Source organism: Leucoraja erinacea, chromosome 9 (genome assembly GCF_028641065.1).
Source record: "Leucoraja erinacea ecotype New England chromosome 9, Leri_hhj_1, whole genome shotgun sequence".
Classification (NCBI taxonomy): domain Eukaryota; kingdom Metazoa; phylum Chordata; class Chondrichthyes; order Rajiformes; family Rajidae; genus Leucoraja; species Leucoraja erinaceus.
Genome location: NC_073385.1, coordinates 59,180,542 through 59,198,196, shown reverse-complemented (window position 1 = coordinate 59,198,196; position 17,655 = coordinate 59,180,542). Strand labels below are relative to the sequence as shown.

The following is a 17,655-nucleotide window of genomic DNA, read 5'->3' as shown; positions in this document are numbered from 1 at the left end:
TGCCCTGCTGAGTGTTTCCTGCATTTCCCACCATTATTTCAGATTTCCAGCGTCGGCTGTTGTTCAGTTTTGTATGTTGGGAGATGACTATTGGCTAGAGCACCAGGTGTAACCCCCACTGTCCACTGCCATGATGGATAAATTCCTATTGCATCAAAAAAAAAAACCAGTCAAGCTGTTGGTTTAAATTGATGCCACTCTGACAGTGTAGGAGGGGAGCCTGATCTCCGGAGTGTGACAGTTCTGCTAGAGGTCAGAGATGTACTGATGTACAGCTGTTAATAGCGCAGCGGCTCCTCACAGCGCCAGAGAACCAGGTTCGACCCTGACCTCAGCTGCTGCCCTCTATGCCACAAGATGTGCTTCCTTTGGGTGCTCGGGTTTCCTCCCACATCGCAAAGAGGTGCATATTCATGGGTTTATTGTGCACTGACTTGTGTCCCCAGTGTGTAGGGAATGGATGCAGAAGTGGGGAAACATATGACTAGTGTAAACGAGTGATCAATGGTCCATATGGACTCAGTGGGCTGAAGGGCCTGTTTCCATGCTGTGTCTTTCAATCAATCTAGCACAAGACCAACCCATCAGTCCACACTGGATGCAGCCATTCAAAGCATGTCCCAGCTTTAAAACGATTGGAATAAGTCAAAAAAGGGCATTGGAGAATTAAATACAAATGGTGCTGGCTCTGGGTTTATAACATTGTTGTCGGCACAGTGTAGAGGGGTTTACAGGTTGCCGCGGGTAATAGATGAGTTCTGGTTTTACAGGTCCATAAGTCGAGATGTTCAGTTTGGCCATGTTTAAATAAAAATACAAAGATCACTCATTATGGAAACCTTCCATCCACAGTGTTGTCACAAGTGTCATGAAAAACACATCCGACTGATAAGAAAATAACAATTATTTGAATTTCAGAGTGAGCGAGGAAACTAGTTTGTATGTACATCAGGCATTTGAATTTGACATTCTGTGAGCTTGTTCCCATGTAGGGGTGTCCATACGTTTGACTTTGGAGACCTGGGGACGGCCTGTACTCAATATCGCACCCATGCTGCGCTTGCCAATGGATTTGCTTCATTCTCATTTTAATATGTAAAAAGTCTTTGCAAATGTGAGATGGGGAAGAAAAAAACAAGTTCAAAAGTGAGAGGGTGTGGTCAGAGTTTGAGCTCGGAGCGCAGTTGTGGCTAATGTGTGTGAGGGACTGAGCACAATGGGTGAGGTTTGAACTGTGTCAGCACTAACTGCTTTCCGCTGGTCTCCAATGATCAGTCTTCCCAACGTTTGGCTCTTGCTCTGCACTCATGGTCTAATCAATTCGACCTGCCACTGACCACATTAACTCCGGTTAGCAGCTTAAGAGGAACTATTTCCTGTAACACTAGACTCCCCACTAATACTGCACTGAGAATGTCGCCTTTGAGTTCATTTTCTTGCTGTCTCTTTTACTCTTTCCTCACCCCTCTACCCTGCCTCCTTTGTTCTCTACCCTGTGCTTCATTCGATGGAGATTAACCCTCATGTAATCCTGAGTGGAAAGAGAGCCAGACAGTGGTGTACACAGTGGAATCTGCATGAAAAACATGGACGATTTGGGATCAGCCTGTGCTGTCCTCGAACTGAGTAGGTGATATGTTTAACTGCACGCTGCATGAGCCGGTGTCTGCCTGTTTGTTTGTGTAATAAGCTTGCAATCCTGACCCTGTAAGCCTTTATGTACTTCCTCCCGCACCTTTGGGATGTTCCAAAGGCTTGGTAGATGACGAGCTGTATTTGAGCCATGAGCATGTGATGTCGTTGAGTTTATGACCATCTGCACAAGTACGATGAGGTAAAATGGAAATCATGCGTGCACCACAGGCATAGAGACTCAGACAACAGAGCTAAGCATAAAAACTCGGACAACACGAGTTAAACAAATTACTGGAACATTCGCAAAATATTTTTTAGAACAAGACATTGGTGCAAAAAAAATGTAATTAAAAAAATCTATGGTAGTGCAAGAATTGGTCTGTTGTGTTCTGTTGGTGAGGTAGGACTAGGGTTGTGCGGGTGGGTTCAAGAATCTGATGGTTATCAGTAAGTAGCTGTTCCTGAACTTGGTGGTGGGGGATTTCAGGCTTCTGTACCTCTTGCCTGATGATAGCAGTGAGAAGAGGGCATGGCCCGGGTGGTGGCGATCCTTGATAGATGCCAGTTTCTTGTGGTGCCACCCTATGCAGATGCTTTTGATGGAGGGGTGGGATGTACCCATGGTGGAGTGGTCGAGTCCACCACTCTCTGCAGCCTCTTGTTTTCCTGTACGTTGGAATTGCTGTACCAGGCCAAATATCCAGTGGTCTGTAGAGGTTTGTTATAGTATCCAGTGACATGCTGAATACTCGCGACAAACAAACACAGCAGTCTCCTGCAATCAATCACGTGGTGGAGGGTAAATATTTAACACACAAGATACTACTTTTGTTCGGTTTCGAGAAGTATCTACAACCACCTCAGAAAGCCAGGGGGTCTTGTATTTGCCATGTGATCACCTCAGCGCAGAACTGGAAATAGTGTTAAAGGTGTAAAGAGATGGAAAGGGAATTGGTAGCAGAAAACATGACTGTATTGATTACACTAGTAGCCCTGGTTAAGGTCTTTTCGGCACTGGACAAAGGTTTGAAGTTCAGTGGGAGATGGAGAAGAGGATATTGATCATCTTAGTCCACATCTTGGTCCCACAGCTGTGTACAGGTTGGTCTAGGGTCACTAAGCTCAGATACGTTACGGTAAATGGGATTGATATAGATAGGTACGCTGATATACTGTGGTGGTCCCCAGGACCTGTTTCTGTTCTGTGACTGTTGGACTACAAGATGATGAATGATCACCCGTCTCAATATCTGTCAGTACTTTGCAGGCTGTTCTGTGTGTGTTAGGGGACGGGAGTGTGCATGGAAGCGGTGTGAAGGCAGGTCTCCACAGTGTTCTATTTTGAGGTGTTATTCAGTGCTGCGGTGCAGAGCACTGTGGGAACACCTCTCTCTCCATTGCAACACACAAGGAGTGGTGTGCCACACTGATCAGCACATCAACCTTTCACCATGTATTTCATGACCTGGGTGAAGCCAGTGCAAATGTGGCTGCCAAATGTGTTGATGACGCAGAGGTTGTAAAGCAAGTTGTGAAGAGGTCAAAAAAGGACAACAGGATTTGGATAATATTGATCTGTTAAGTGTACAGGTTAGGATTTTGGAACGTAATTATAGTGTGGGGAAAATGTGATTATTCTGTTCGGCATAAAAAAGTAAGAGCATTATCAAACTGATTGGGAGATGGAAGAGACCAGGTAGCCTGGTGTTCGATTTGCAAAAGACAAGTAAGTTTGAAGAAAAGTAGTTGGGGAAAAATGACCAATGTTATCACATTCTTGCTGGCGTAATTGAAGTAGGAATGTTTAGTGTCTAATTTATAGGTGAGACTCCTGCCGAGCCACCCATGGTACAAGTGTAACAAGTCCCCAAAGGGCAGACCGTGGGCTTTGGCTATGTAAAGCCTGACCCCCCCCCCCCACAGTCTGTGACACCCTAGGGAAGGAAGTGAGTTACAAGTAAGGGAGAGCTGTGGGAACCTTTCTGCAGGTTGTAATACAGAGCATGGGAGAGGAGCAGCAAGACCGATCAGAGATCTACCTGCTGCAAGTTTGATTCATTGTTCCATGAGGTGTAGAAGGGAGAAACTATCTGTACTCGACATGTGAAAACAGACCTCCGTCTCCACAAACATTCTTGCCTTGGGACATCCCAATAACTATGCACTAGTTTTTTGAGTACAGTCGCTGTTGCAATGTGGTCAGGAACACTCTCCTTCATCCTGGTTGCGGATACTCAACTCACAATGTGTCGCTGCTTACTCTCTCCCTCAGGGTGAGGAATTTCGAGATGGGAGACAAGTACAAAAAAGCCTGGGCCAGCAATTCCGACGGAAACACGGGCAAGGTCGTCTCCAATCAGCCCAGCAAGTCACAGAACAGCCATGAGATGGCCAAGCAGGGCGGTGGAGGAGGAGCTTACATCAACAGGTAGGTGGGTCTGGAACTCTGACTTGATCCCAAAACCACTCAGTACTGCCCATCCCCTGCAGAAGACCATGTGACCCCCCCCCCCCCCCCCCCCCCCCCCCCCCCCCGTGTAGCTCTGCATCACTGTTTCCTCTTGTCCTGCCATATCCACTGGCAAGGGGAGCAAGAGTTCTTCATCTCTCACCCTGGCACAGAATTGGACCGTGTCCCTACAGCTGAACCTTTGGTAATCTACATTCACTTTGCCAGGAGGAGTAATGTAAGAACTCTACTTCCCTCAGGGTCACCAACGACGCACGAGAAGACGAGATGGAGGAAAACCTCGAACAAGTGGGCAGCATCATCGGAAACCTGAAGAACATGGCCATCGACATGGGCAACGAGATCGATTCGCACAACAAGAAGATTGATGGCATTGCCGAGAAGGTAACTGTGTTTCTCCCTTCTTGCAGTGCCATGACTACAATAACATGGGTGACTCTAACAGTGTGAGTCTAATGGGCCTGTCCCACTTATGTGATTTTTCAGGCGACTGTCAGAGTGGAACGCACACAGACAGACACGCACACAGACAGACAGACACACACACACACAGACACGCACGCAGACAGGCGCACACACGTGCACACACGCAGACACACACGCACACACACACACACACACACACACACTCCTTCACCAGCCCGTTATGCAGGCGGGGGACAGGGCAAGTGGGGGAAGCGCTGTCTGAGTGAAATTCACACGGTGCAAAGCCAAGGTGATACAGATACAGACACACAATGCAATGAACTCGAAGGTTGTAATTAAGACGGCTAAAGCACAGTGTATGGTAAGTCCTTTAAAAGAGGGGGGCAGAAGGAGTGGAGACATCTTTTAAGAAGCCTGAGATATACGGCCGTGAAGCTTAGCAGACATTTAACATTACCTGTTGGTTATCCTTCGTTCTGAAAACTACTGCTTGCGGTTTTTCCCCCCCCCAATGAGCCATTGAAATTCACCGGGCAGCACTGGCTACAACCTACGAGAACCGTCGACCTGGCAACCCACCAGGACCTCCTGGCAACCCACCTACGGCACGAGAATTCTCGCTACTCTCCACAGCGGTTTCATTCTCGTCGCCACAAATTTTTCAACATGTTGAAAAATTCACGGTGACCATAATGAGGCCTCAACTAGTTCCCAGAATGCGTGAACTACTCACGACCATGAAGGCGACTCCCCGGCAACCACCCGCGAACATGTGGCGACTGCATAGTTTCCTGCAGTCGCCTAAGTGGGACAGGCCCATTGGCTCTTTAAGAACTCGGGTATATGCTACTAAGAGCAAGTTTGATGCTGGCTAGCGAGCAAAGTGTTTCTTATAACTTGAGCCATAGACAATGAAGTAGAATTATGGCAAGTCATGTACATCGAGAAGCAGTGCCATCGGATTCACAAGTCATAGCCATTCGGCCCATCGAGTCTACTCCGCCATTCAGTCATGGCTGATCTATATTTCCCTCTCAACCCAATTCTCCTGCATTCTCCCCTTGGACACCCTTACTAATCAAGAACCTGTCAATCCTTGCTTTAAAAATAACCAAAGACTTGGCTCCCACAACTGTCTCTGGCAATGAATTCCACAGTTTCACCACCCTCTGGCTAAATCATTCCACCTCATCTCCTTTCTGAAGGTATTATTCTGAAGCTGTACCCTCTGGTCCGAGACTCTCCCACTAGTGGAAACATCCTTCCCACATCAACTATAAATAGGCCTTTCACTATTCGGTAGGATTCAATTAGGTCCCCTTTGATCATTCTGAACTCCAGTGAGTACAGGCCCAGAGCTGTCTAACACTTATGTGTTAACCCAACAATCATCCCCAGGATTATTCTCGTAATAGACCTACTCCTTCACCAGCACATCCTTCCCCAGATATGGAGCCCAAAACTGCACCTAATACTCCAAATGCGACCTGTCCAGCACCTTAAGCATTTAGCATTACATCTCTGCTTTTATATTCTAGTCCTCTCAAAGTGAATTCAAACATTGCATTTGCCTTCCTTACTACCGATATTCATCCTGCAAATTAACCTATTGGGAATCCTTCTGCGGAACACCAGTAGCCACTGGCAGCCGACTGAAATGCTCCCTTTATTCCCATTCTTTGCCTTCTGCCAGTCAGACAATCTTCTATCCATGCTAGTATCTTCCCTCTCATACCATGGGCTCTCACCAAGGGTTCGGGCCATGAGCATAGGCAGTTTTCATACATCTTTGTCTTGCTATGTTCTGTGCTGGGTCTTTTGTCTCCCTGAAAGCTGGAAAACATTCCTTCTCGCCCAAAAAGCACCATAGTGGTTAAAATACTTTATTAACTTAATAGAGCAAATAGTCCCCGGATTTGTTTATAGCAGTAATGTACACAGGGCTTGCTTCTTTAAACAATGGGGATTGGAGTAGTGGTATTTGGATTGCTGCAGAGAGTCGAATGACTCCAAAGTTGAACATTATCCTGCTCAGACCTCGTTTCCTGTGTTCCGTAAAGGGTGAGGGATTTCAGTAATAATACATTGGTCATGCTGGAAACGCAGGGGAAATTTACCAGACTGCCGTAGGTCTCAAACTAGTGTTAAATCTGCCTCCACTCCCCTTGAAAGTGCTCTCCATACCTGAAATACTCACTGTCGTACAGTCATTGAACAATATAGCACGGAAACGGGCCCTTCAGCCCAACTCGTCCATGCCACCCAAGATGCCCCATGCAAGCTAGTCCTTTTTGTATTGTATTGTATTGTATTGTATATCTTTATTGTCATTTTCCTGAGTATTCACATACCCAGAGGAAACAAAAAAACGTTTGCCTGCCTTTGGTCCATTTTCCTCTCGACATTTCCAATCCACATATCTGTCCAAGTTTTTTTTTTGAAATGTTGTTCTAGTACCTGACTCTGGCAGCTCATTCCATATGCCCACCGCCCTCCGAGTGAAAAGGTAATCCTTTGGCTTCCTATTAAAGCTTCGCCCTCTCACATGAAACCTATGCCCTCTAGTTCTCAATACCCCGACCCTAGGTAAAAGATTCTGTGCATTTGTCCTATCTATTCCTTCTTCACTTTTGGTTCTTTGTTGTTAAATTTTGTTCTTTGTCCCTTTCTTCTTGACCACTCTGCCAGTGGGAATCGTTTTCACTCACCCAGTCCAAACCCACGTGATCAAAAATATCTCTTTTGGATCTCTTGCCATCTGCCCCTCTGTTCCCGAGAGACCATTCCAGCTTCTCCAGTCTAATCATATCCCTCACTCCTGTGAAATATTTTGGTAAATCTACTGTCCAAATCCTTTGCCATGTTTCCAAACGTGTGGTGCCCAGAAGCCTTGAACAAACTGTTGTTCGGCCAAAGATCTGTTTTCAATGCTGAATAACGCTAACTCTGGTACTGATTGGGAATGATCAACCATGATCATATTGAATGGCGGTGCTGGCTCGAAGGGCCGAATGACCTACTCCTGCACCTATTGTCTTGACTCAAATGCAATACATCACACCATCCCTGGACTCTAGAATAAGGGGTAATCTGTTTGAGATGGTCAGAGGATAAAATCAATGGAACTGGAGATATTAGACAACAAATATGCCACAGAATTGAAAAGTTAATCTGTGTTACATCACTATGTCTAGATTTATTATTGTCACATGCTCCGAGGTACAGTAAAATACTTTGCATGTAATGCGATCAAATTAGATAATACTACATGTCAATACAATCAAGCCAAACTTGTACAAAAGAGCAAAGAGAAGGTTACAGAGCGCATAATAGTTCTCAGCATTGTAGCATTATTTGTTCCTTAGAGTTGTACAGTATAGAAATGGACCCTTTAACCCATCGTGTTAACCATTATGCCCATTACACCAATCACATTTGCCCACATTAGATCTGGGGCTTCTTTCCCCTGGTGATTCAGGTTTTGTCCAGATGCTGTTCAATGTCAAAGAGTCTCTGCCTCTCCCACCTCTTCAAGCAATAAATCTCAATTTCCAACCACATTCTAGGTTGAAAAAGTTCTCCCTCCGATCCTCTCGAGGCCACCTACCTCTCACCTTAAACCTATGTTCTCTTGTCTTGAACCCCTCCACCCTAGGAGAAAATCTTCTCCATCTCTTCCCCCTCCTACTTTTATATATTTTTCTAGTTCTCCCCCACCCCCTTCCTCCACTCCCAGTCTCCTCCATTCCAGGGCAAACAAACCCAGTATCTCCTCACATTTGAGCGCTCTATCCCTGGTGAATCTCCTCTGCACATTCGCCAGTGTAATCACACCCTTCCTGCAGCGCAGGGACCAGAACTGCACAGTACTCCACGGGTGTGATCCATGTTTTGATAAAGTAGCTAATCTTAAATTGTTTAAAATTGAGTGAGGAATCACTACTTCACTCGGAGGTCGTAGAAATTGCTCCTCCAAAACCTTGACGATGTTAAAAGGTAGGACACAGATCAAGCATTGAACTGGTTACAGTCCTGCCTGAGAAGGACCCCGACCTGAAGGATTGTCTGCCCATTTCCCTCCATTTTTGTTGCCTGACGTGCTGAGTTCCCACGGCAGTTTGCATTTTGCTCAGGATGTAAATTAAGCATAATGCGGAAAAAATGTTACTGGATTTCAGAAGGAAAAATTAGAGGCTGTTTGGAACAAAGAACACTGTTGAAAAATAAATGAAGGCTCAGAGCACACAAGTGACAGGACGGCATGCAGTTAGTGAGACACTTCATTAGAATAAAAGCAGACAATTTTTGTCAGATCTTTACAAAACACTGGGCCAGGATCAACTGGAATATTGTGTTCAATTCAATTGAAGGGAAGTGAAGCCTGAGAGTTACAAGGATATATTGGAGAGGTGCGACTGGTTTCTTTTCAGATAAATGTATTAATGACGACACTGGACAAAATGGAGACTACTGTTGGAGTCAGACTAGAGGTCACTGGTTCAAAATAAACTCCCAAGACAATTGAGAGACGCGAGGAAAAGCTTTTATGCAGTTTATGTTATCTGGAGAATACCACCTGCATATGTGGTGGAGGAGGTTCAATCGTGGCCTCCCAAGAGGGAATGATTATATGGTGAGGAACATTTGTGAGATTACGGGGGTGGAACTGGACTGTGCCTCTGGTAGCTGGTATAATGTGTTGAATGGCCTCTCCTGCTCAAACAATTCATATCAGATGAGAAGGCAGAGCAGTCCAAACTGCAGCTGTTGTGAATTTACAAACTGAGTTTAAAAACTGGCCCCACCCAATGTTATCCTTGTTGAATCGGGTGCTGTTAGATTGGTTTTGCGTGCGTGTGTGTGTCGAGTACAGTGAGCTGAGACTGACTGACTTGTTTTCAACAGGCGGAAACTAACAAAGCTCGGATTGATGATGCCAACGTGAGAGCAAACAAACTCATGAACAAGTAACGTGGAGCCAAGACTTGCCTCTGAATTACAGCTTCAACTTCAAGTCTGATTTCTGCGCCAATCACCGTGCTGCCTTCCTGTGTCTCTGTTTCTCCCACCAACCTCTCCCTGAATTAGTGTAAGATGTGCTGAGTGGTCTTGGGTTTTTATGACCTGTGCATGTGTCGCCAGTCGGACTTGAGCCACCCTTGGAGACCTGTCTAGATGAGTGACTGATTCGTGCAATGCTAGTGTGACTTCTTGCAGCTATTCGTTCCTGTCCAGAACCAGCAAGCACCGACGTGCTGTTGGAGAACTGGCTGGAAAGGGAACCTTGGGCAGGATACTGATTCATACCTCCAATACTTGTGACATATTGTTTCTGACTACTTTCTCTTTCTCTGCCCTGGGTGTATTTACTCTTGTTACTTATGTTCTCAATCCCCATGTTCAGTGGTCATTTTATATTCCCTACCCCCACTCCCAGTGTGTAGACCACTGAACTCCAAGCTGAGGAGATCATTGCCTACCACCAATTCTCCCTTCATAATTCATGTCCTTGTTCCTGTGACACCAAACCCTTGGTTGTCTTTTAATATAATGAGGGACTGTTCTCCACAGTACAAAACCCCGTCTGCCCTTCACAATTAAAGGATAGTCCAGGCCCTGACCCTTTGCCCGTGTAGTGGCCTGGATTTATGGTGGCTGTTTTTACCTCTCCCTTTCTGTGCCCATTGAGTCTTCTGATCACTGGCTTTAGAGTTAATGCTCTGTCATCTTAGATGGGGCAAGGGCCAAACATGCTCTGCTGGTTGGGTGAAGCTGGCTTTCCCCTTGGGCAAAATTCTCGGCACAAGGCTTGTCTTTATCAGGGACCTTTTGTGTGAATCTTCCTCCGGTTTCATTACACATACATGAAGTGTGTACAGAAAGTAAAATATATATTGTACATTTAATCATTTGTTTCCAACTGAGTACATTGGGAAATAATGTTTAATGCGAAATGTGATCACAACTTTAAAGCTTTCATCTTTAACAGCCTCATTTCTTTTTATTTTTAATTAAGATGTCTATTCTCGAAATGTAGTCATGGTAATTGAAATATAGTTAAGGATTGTCGCGTCCCAATCCCAAAGTGGGGGATTGGGCTCGGATTGGTTCAGGAGAAACTTCTACCTTATTTCCCTTATTACATCAAATCACAGCAAAATAGATGAACAGAACATTTTATATGCAAAATATGTTATACAAACTGCTCTTCTAAATAACACAAGCAGTGGCCTATCTCATCAGCAAAAGTTTAGACCAGTGAATATGGTTGCAATTATAGCTTAAAACAGCTGTGACAGCACAGAAACTGCTACAACCAGATTTCTGCCGAGGTTAAACCCCAACAGTTAGAGTAAGGACTATTGTATGATTCCACCCCGCAATGTAGTGTGCAAAAATGTTGAAGAGATCAATTGTGCAACAGCAGTAGCTTATTTGGAGTGAGTAGAGCTCAGGCCCTCATTGAACAGCAGCTTAAACTAGAGCATTTAGTACTGCATAAGACTATCAGCTTCAAACAGGCAAGGAAATGTTCATTTCTCCTCCAGTCCATCAGGGGTACGTCCGCTTATGGACTAACAAGTACTACCGCTGTATAGCCAGCCATTCCTAGGCTAGTCTGCCTGCTGACCAACGGACAAAGCATTCTTTCACCAGCATGGTCATTATGCAAATTTCTTCTTTGTTGCTGTAAAACGTTCCATGTACTGAAAGGAGAAAAGAACAATCATGGGTCAGATGGCAGCAGTACCACAACTACCTCATCAGGACAGTGCAGCACTCCCCAGCTCCCGACCTGATGCAACACCACCATGCTCGTTCAGTGCCTGCTCACGGGGGTGGGATACTGGAGGGAAAATGGAATGTTAGGAGGTAGAAAGTAAAAGCAAGTTGTGGAATTGGTGAGAAATTGAAGGGTACAAGAAAGGGATTATAATGGGAAGGTACACAAAAATGCTGGAGAAATTCAGCGGGTGCAGCAGCATCTATGGAGCGAAGGAAATGGGCAACGTTTCGGGCCAAAACCCTTCTTCAGATTATAATGGGAATATGTGTGTGAAAAAGTAGGATAAACATGCTTGGGATATAAATGCATTTAGGGAGTATTTAGAAGAATGGATGTGGAAGTACACGGAGAGGTTAGGGTAATGCAATTCTTAGTATAGAACAAATCAATCGAGCAAACAATATTCCGACTGATGTTTTCAAGTTCTCCAAATGCAGAGAGTGACTGGTGAATTCTTGGTCTCATCTCTCTGTCTCCACTTCTTGCAACCACTGGGAACACCGGCCTCAAGCAGCAGTTCCTCCTGCTTCACATGGCCATTACAACTTTGTCTGCGTCACCCTGACCAACCTTGTCGTAACCCTCCAAGTCTTGCAGTTTCCTGATTTCAAAAAGATTTCCCTCAACAGCCAGCACGGAGATCTGGGAATCGGCCAGGATGCTGTTGGGGATCATGGAGATTTCCAAACAGTTCTCCTCCAACCGCAGCACCTTCAGTCGCGGACAGCGGGAGATGTGTGGCGAGATCTGAGAAACCTGCAAGTATAAACCGGTTACTAAAACACAAAGCAATCATCAAACCAGCAGTTTGCCCTTTGGAATTGACACAGGATTATTGACCCAAAACAGTAACTACTGCCATAGATGTTGCCTGACCCGAGTATCCTGTATTTGTAACAGTTTACAGCATCTGTAACTATTTGCTTTGGTGACTTCATCTATTAATAAAATTAGTTTAATTTTGTTTTGCCCTTCTTCTGAATTTCCATTGAAAAGAAATAATTCCTCCATATCAATTGGATTACACAATCTCCCACCTTCAAAGGGATACTAATCTAGTGTATGCAGCCTATCTTTATAATATAATTGTGCCAATGCAACAAATGGGACCAATTGGAACAGTAGTCCATCCCTTTCAAGGCAAAGGAGGCATGCCATTACTTTTTGTACCATTAGCTATTGATTACTCTCCCATAAACTTGCTCTCCCTCTGTCCAAGGTAGACAAAAGTGCTGGAGAAACTCAGCGGGTGTGGCAGCATCTATGGAGCGAAGGAAATAGGCAACGTTTCGGGCCGAAACTCTTCTTCGGCCCGAATCATTGCCTATTCCCTTCGCTCCATAGATGCTGCCGCACCCGCTGAGTTTCTCCAGCACTTTTGTCTACCTTTGATTCTTCAGCATCTGCAGTTCCTTCTTAAACACTCCCCTCTGTCCATGCTAGTTTAATAATACCTCACCTATATTCAACAGTTGACCTCACTTCAAACAATAATTAACTGCTAAAACAAAAACTTGTAGCTGTGATTTGGTCTTTACAGATCCGTGCTGGCTTCCACTGCTCACATTGGGATGCTGAAAACTAAAGATGGTATAATACAGACTGTGGAGTAAATAGCATCTGAGAAACCCTACAATGTAGAAAATCACATCATAAAAACTATGCCAGTGGGGAAAGGGAGTTTAGGGACCAGAGACCTTTCATAATAGTTTTTTTAATTACTACAAGCTAAAAATACTGAAGGGTGGAGGTTACATTGTTTATTAGAGTATTGTTGCACGTGGCAATAGTAGCGATTACCAATTTCAATGGTCACCTGCAGTGACTCTGCAAGGCTGTTCTTAAGAGACAACGGTCTCCGTTAACAGGAGAGAGGTTACACAAAAACAGCAAAAAGCACTGTTGAAGGAACCCAGCAGGCCAGGCAGCATCTATGGGGGAAAATGGATAGATGGAGCACCCACACAGTTACAGGGAGAACATAAATTCTGTACAGACAGTACCCGTAGCAGGATCGAACCCAGGTCTCTGGCGCTGCCCCCCCCCCCCCCCCCCCCCCCCCCATCATATTATAGCAGAACTATTGTATGCTGCTCCTGTTGTGCATAACTAATGTTAACAGCTCAATGTACACCATGAAGATTGAAGCAAAGGACTGTCACTGAACAACCAATGCTCAGAGTGCACACAACCTTTCTTGCCCATCCTCCAGTGCTGGAGCTAGAGACTGACCTGGTTCTGGTTGACATTGAGCTCAATGGCCTGCAGCTGCTCCACTTCATCTGGGAGACGTTGGATTTTGTTCTTGGACAGATCCACCACATCCAGGTGTCGGAGTTGACATAGCTGGAGTGGAAACTCCTTCAGCCGGTTCCCAGAGAGACTCAGGGTCTTCAGGGCTGCCAGCTGCCCGAAGCTGGAAGGGAGATTTTTCAGTGAGTTACCATTGAGGTGAAGATTCTCCAGTTTCTTCAGCTTGCCCAAATCCTCAGGAAGAACAGCTGACAGGAAGGGAAACAGAGTAAAATCTCAGGCCAACAAAGGCAAACTTGTTCAGTGGGCAAGATTGAGAATTAGCGAGGTCCCGTGCCAACATCTGATTGCTGGTCACTGAGGCTAGAGATGTTGCAGGAGGGAAGGATTCCTTTTTCTGGAACTGTAGTGGCAGGGAATGGCATGGATAGTTTGCACAGTGGGCTGGACACACAGTGACTGCAGCTGCTGGAAATTTGAGTTAAATACCAATGCTGGGGGAACTTATTAGATCATCTGGGGAGGGAATGGACCAGTGACATTTTGAGACAGGCCCCTTTCTTCAGACTGTGGAGGAAGGGGAGAACGATGAGGAAAAAGAGGTGGTGGCAGGTCAAAGCATGGCAACTGATAGGTGTGTTTACAGGTGAGGAGGAGTTTATTGGCAAATGGGTGGAGTTAGACAAAGGCTGTGATGTGGAGACAAAATGATGTCAGATAAGGAGAGATAGGAGTGAAATGCCAAGGATGTGTGTGGACGGGGGACGTAGGCGAGAGTGTGGGATTTGGAGATGGGATCAAGGTTTTTTTAAGCAGGGAAAGGAGCAGCATGACTTCTGGGATTAAGATCAGTCAACAGTAGCCTGCAGGAGAGGTGGGAGCTTCAATTAAAACAAGACTAGAGCCAGAGATATTATTAAATGTAAGTGTCTGAATACTGCCATTGGGCTGGTTATATCTAAAGCAGCACGGAAATAAATAATTTGAAAAAAAAATTAACCAAAATATAGAAGGAATGTAGAAAAATATTGCAGCAAAAAGAACCGGTGGATGGGGGGGGGGGGGGGGGGTAAGAAAATGCAGCAGGAAGTGGGAGGTCATTTTGCATTTGCAATTGGATGAAGTGAAAGTGTTAGGGCTGGATCTGAAGTGACAACAACAACAGGACACCACAGCATTGGGTTACTCAGTCTTACCCAATCTATTGCCGTTGAGAGTCAGGCTCTTCAGTACTGAAAACTGCCCAATGACAGAAGGCAAGGTCTCCATCTTGTTTCCCGAAAGATCCATCATTCTCAAATTTGTTGACAGTCTCTGCAGGTCCATGGGGAACTAAACATTTAGAAACAAATTTTAAAAGATCTGTGTTGATTACAAGGGTGATCTTACATCAAGCACTGCCCATGTGTTTCTGGGCCAAACGCCAACTTTCACCTCACCCCCCCCTCAATTAACTACTATCACCATTGTCATTTCTTGCCTCCAAGGGTGGTGGAGGCCAGATCAGTAGATGTATAGATATGGCGAAGAGAGATAAATGTTTGATAAATAAATAGGTTATGGGGAACTGGCACAGAAAAGGGGTAGAGGTCTGCATAGATCAGTCAATTAGGACGACCGCCCTAACCCATCTAAGACAACTGTCACTGCCTTTCATCTCAACAATCGGCTGGCCAACGCAAAGCTCCGAGTGTCTCTTTGTGGTAACCCGGTGAAGAATGAAGAATTCCCCAAGTACCTCGGAGTCATCCTGGATCGCACCCTCACCTATACTGAACACCTGAAGAGGGTGGCTGATAAACTGAAAACAAGGGTCAACATTATCAGGAAACTTGCAGGCAACAGCTGGAGATCCAATGCACACACCCTCTGTACCGCAAGCTTAGCCCTAGTCTACTCAACAGCCGAGTTTTGCTCAACAGCTTGGGCTAATAGCTGCCACACCAAACGAGTTGACATTGTCCTTAACTCTGCAATGCGGGTCATCACAGGGACCCTTAAGTCAACACCTTTGCAGTGGCTCCCTGTCCTCTCTCATATTGCCCCTCCCAGAAGGGCGAGGATGTTGAAAGATTGGTGCACCATCGAGACTAACCCTGACCTTCCCATCCATGCTGACTTGAACGATCTCCCCAACATGCGCCTAAAGTCCCGCAAATCCTTCTGGTCTTCCGTTAAATCCCTGGAAGACTTTGACTCCAAGACTGTGGCGCAGAGGCTAGAAACACCAACAACGGAGAGGTCATCAGAGACCCCTTAGTGAAACCACCGGGTTTTGACCTCCATCACAAGCAATGGCTAACCCTGAACAGAATCCACACCCTCCATGCAAGAACAGCCCATCACCTGCATAAGTGGGGGACGACAGACAGCCCTGCTTGCGACTGTGGACATCCAGACCAGATCATCCCAGATTGTGAATGACTGCTCACTGAGGCTTTTCCCTGGGGGCATCAAAGCCATCAACTGATGCTGTCCTGGCCTGGACGTCTACCCTTGATCTACAACTTTAGGCTTTGCACGCCATACGCAAAAAGAAGATTGAATAACCGAATGGGCTTGAGGGGCCGAGTAGCTTATTCCTGTTTTCTTGTGTTTTTGAGGTGACTGGTAACATCAGGCTCATTTTATTGTGAGGAGCCATTGACAAACTCGTAAATTTCGGAGCCACAGAACTAAACTTTTGAAACAGGAACAAACTGCTATGCTTCACTTTGATGGGTCCGAGCAGCTGGCACTTTGTGAGGGGGTTCATCAGACAGGATCCCTGCTCCTGCTCACTCTAGTAACCAATGCGGTGAAACACCAAAGGAAGAGGAGATCAGGTCAGATTCTCTGAAGTTTCCCAGAGCAGCTTCAGCAGGTGCCCACTACTTGGACAAGACATCAAAGCATGCTGGCTGAGTCAACTCTGCTGCAACAGGATTCACTACAACAGTGACGCTGCCTACCTCGTTCAGGCCTTTCCCTGTGAGCTGGAACACGCCCGTCTTCTGTGCAGTTTCCAGGTGAGCTTTCAGCGCACTGTTCCCCATGGTAAAACCGCTACAATCCGAGAAAATAAATAATTTTTTCTCAATGGCCATTCACATCCAGTTCTGCTTAAGGTGAGAACTCTGTCCAACACTAGATCAAATCTAAAGAAAGAGAAAAGATGATCAATGAGGAACTCATGCAATATCCACCTCCTGACTGGGACCATACCCTCATCCCCCATTCACAGGTCATTATCAACACCCAGACCAGTCAATGTATCAATGTTTGGCCTCTTCTAGATCAATGGATTACCAGAACTGTGCAAAAGAACCATTGAAACATCCAGTACTGGATCGATTGATTGCCAGGACTCTGGTACACCTAATACTTGATCAATGCACCAAGACTGGTAGTAACACCTAATACCGGATCAACGGATCACGAGTACAGGTGGTGCACCTAATACTACCATATTACTACCATTGTGGGCAAAATGTAATCCATTGGCATTTGTTTCCAATCTTGTGTACTGCATCGGTGTCCACCTCCTTCGCAGTGAAGGAACCAAACACAAGTTGTGGAGCCCGGTGGGTTCCACCTGCATCCTGTAAATCACGGGGGGTGGGACAACCCGAGAACCTCACTCACACGTCTGATAGTGGCTGCAGAGATGGTGGGGGGGCGGAGGTTTGAGGGCTTCCCTCCCATCCACTCCGGGTGCTCGCAAACCGCCCTCTATTCCCTCCTACCCCTCCTCTCCCTCCCATTCATCCGCTACCCACACCCGGGGGGCTGGGGCTGGGGCAACCCACCCACCCACCCGGAGACAGCGCTTGCCTCCCTCCCTCCACCCGGGAGACGGACAACAGGTACAAGACGGCTGGAAAGTGGACAGTACCGGTGCTCGGAGACATCCCCGCGGTGAGCCAGTGCCTGGGCTCACAGTCACTACCCGGGCCGGCGGTCGTTACCTGGACCCGCGGCCGCTCCTCCCGTCTCCAGGGCCAAGGCCCGAGCGCCGTCCGGAAGCCCGTTGACGCCACGTCCGGCGGGCGCTGTGGGCCGGTTGCCCGGGCAACGGCTGCAAGGGAACGGGGTCAGGCGACCT

At 46.3% G+C, this 17,655-nt stretch overlaps 2 protein-coding genes across 4 annotated transcripts in view; one reads left to right on the top strand and one right to left on the bottom strand.

The window, feature by feature from the left end:
- The window catches only part of LOC129700439 (synaptosomal-associated protein 23-like), a 24,365-nt gene extending 13,843 nt beyond the window's left edge, over window positions 1–10,522 (top strand). The window contains exons 6-8 of the mRNA XM_055640928.1: window positions 3,908–4,063; window positions 4,345–4,489; window positions 9,437–10,522. Of these exons, the coding sequence (XP_055496903.1) occupies window positions 3,908–4,063; window positions 4,345–4,489; window positions 9,437–9,502 (367 nt within the window). The 3' untranslated portion in view covers window positions 9,503–10,522. The remainder of the gene's footprint in view (window positions 1–3,907; window positions 4,064–4,344; window positions 4,490–9,436) is intronic.
- On the bottom strand, window positions 10,439–17,655 carry lrrc57 (leucine rich repeat containing 57). Of its 3 annotated transcripts, none has more exons than XM_055640923.1 (6): window positions 17,519–17,655; window positions 16,523–16,708; window positions 14,768–14,903; window positions 13,551–13,819; window positions 11,889–12,074; window positions 10,439–11,238 (listed from the first exon to the last, which is right to left on the bottom strand). In XM_055640923.1, the coding sequence occupies exons 2-6, from the start codon at window positions 16,655–16,657 to the stop codon at window positions 11,197–11,199; spliced, it is 768 nt and encodes a 255-aa protein (XP_055496898.1). In that variant the 5' UTR covers window positions 16,658–16,708; window positions 17,519–17,655; the 3' UTR covers window positions 10,439–11,196. The 3 variants fall into 3 exon arrangements, with proteins under 3 accessions (XP_055496898.1, XP_055496897.1, XP_055496899.1); XM_055640922.1 differs by having other exon boundaries at window positions 17,446–17,597; XM_055640924.1 differs by having other exon boundaries at window positions 10,439–12,074; window positions 17,446–17,598.

What these genes read in the sequence shown, in the direction of transcription:
- lrrc57 (XM_055640923.1), bottom strand. Translation starts at nt 16,657, where the DNA reads ATGGCCATTGAGAAAAAATTATTTATTTTCTCGGATTGTAGCGGTTTT. An exon ending in CAGGGAAAGGCCTGAACGAG is followed by an intron (nt 14,904 to 16,522) that starts GTAGGCAGCGTC and finishes CTAAATGTTTAG; the next exon opens with TTCCCCATGGACCTGCAGAG. An exon ending in TCAATGTCAACCAGAACCAG is followed by an intron (nt 12,075 to 13,550) that starts GTCAGTCTCTAG and finishes TTATACTTGCAG; the next exon opens with GTTTCTCAGATCTCGCCACA.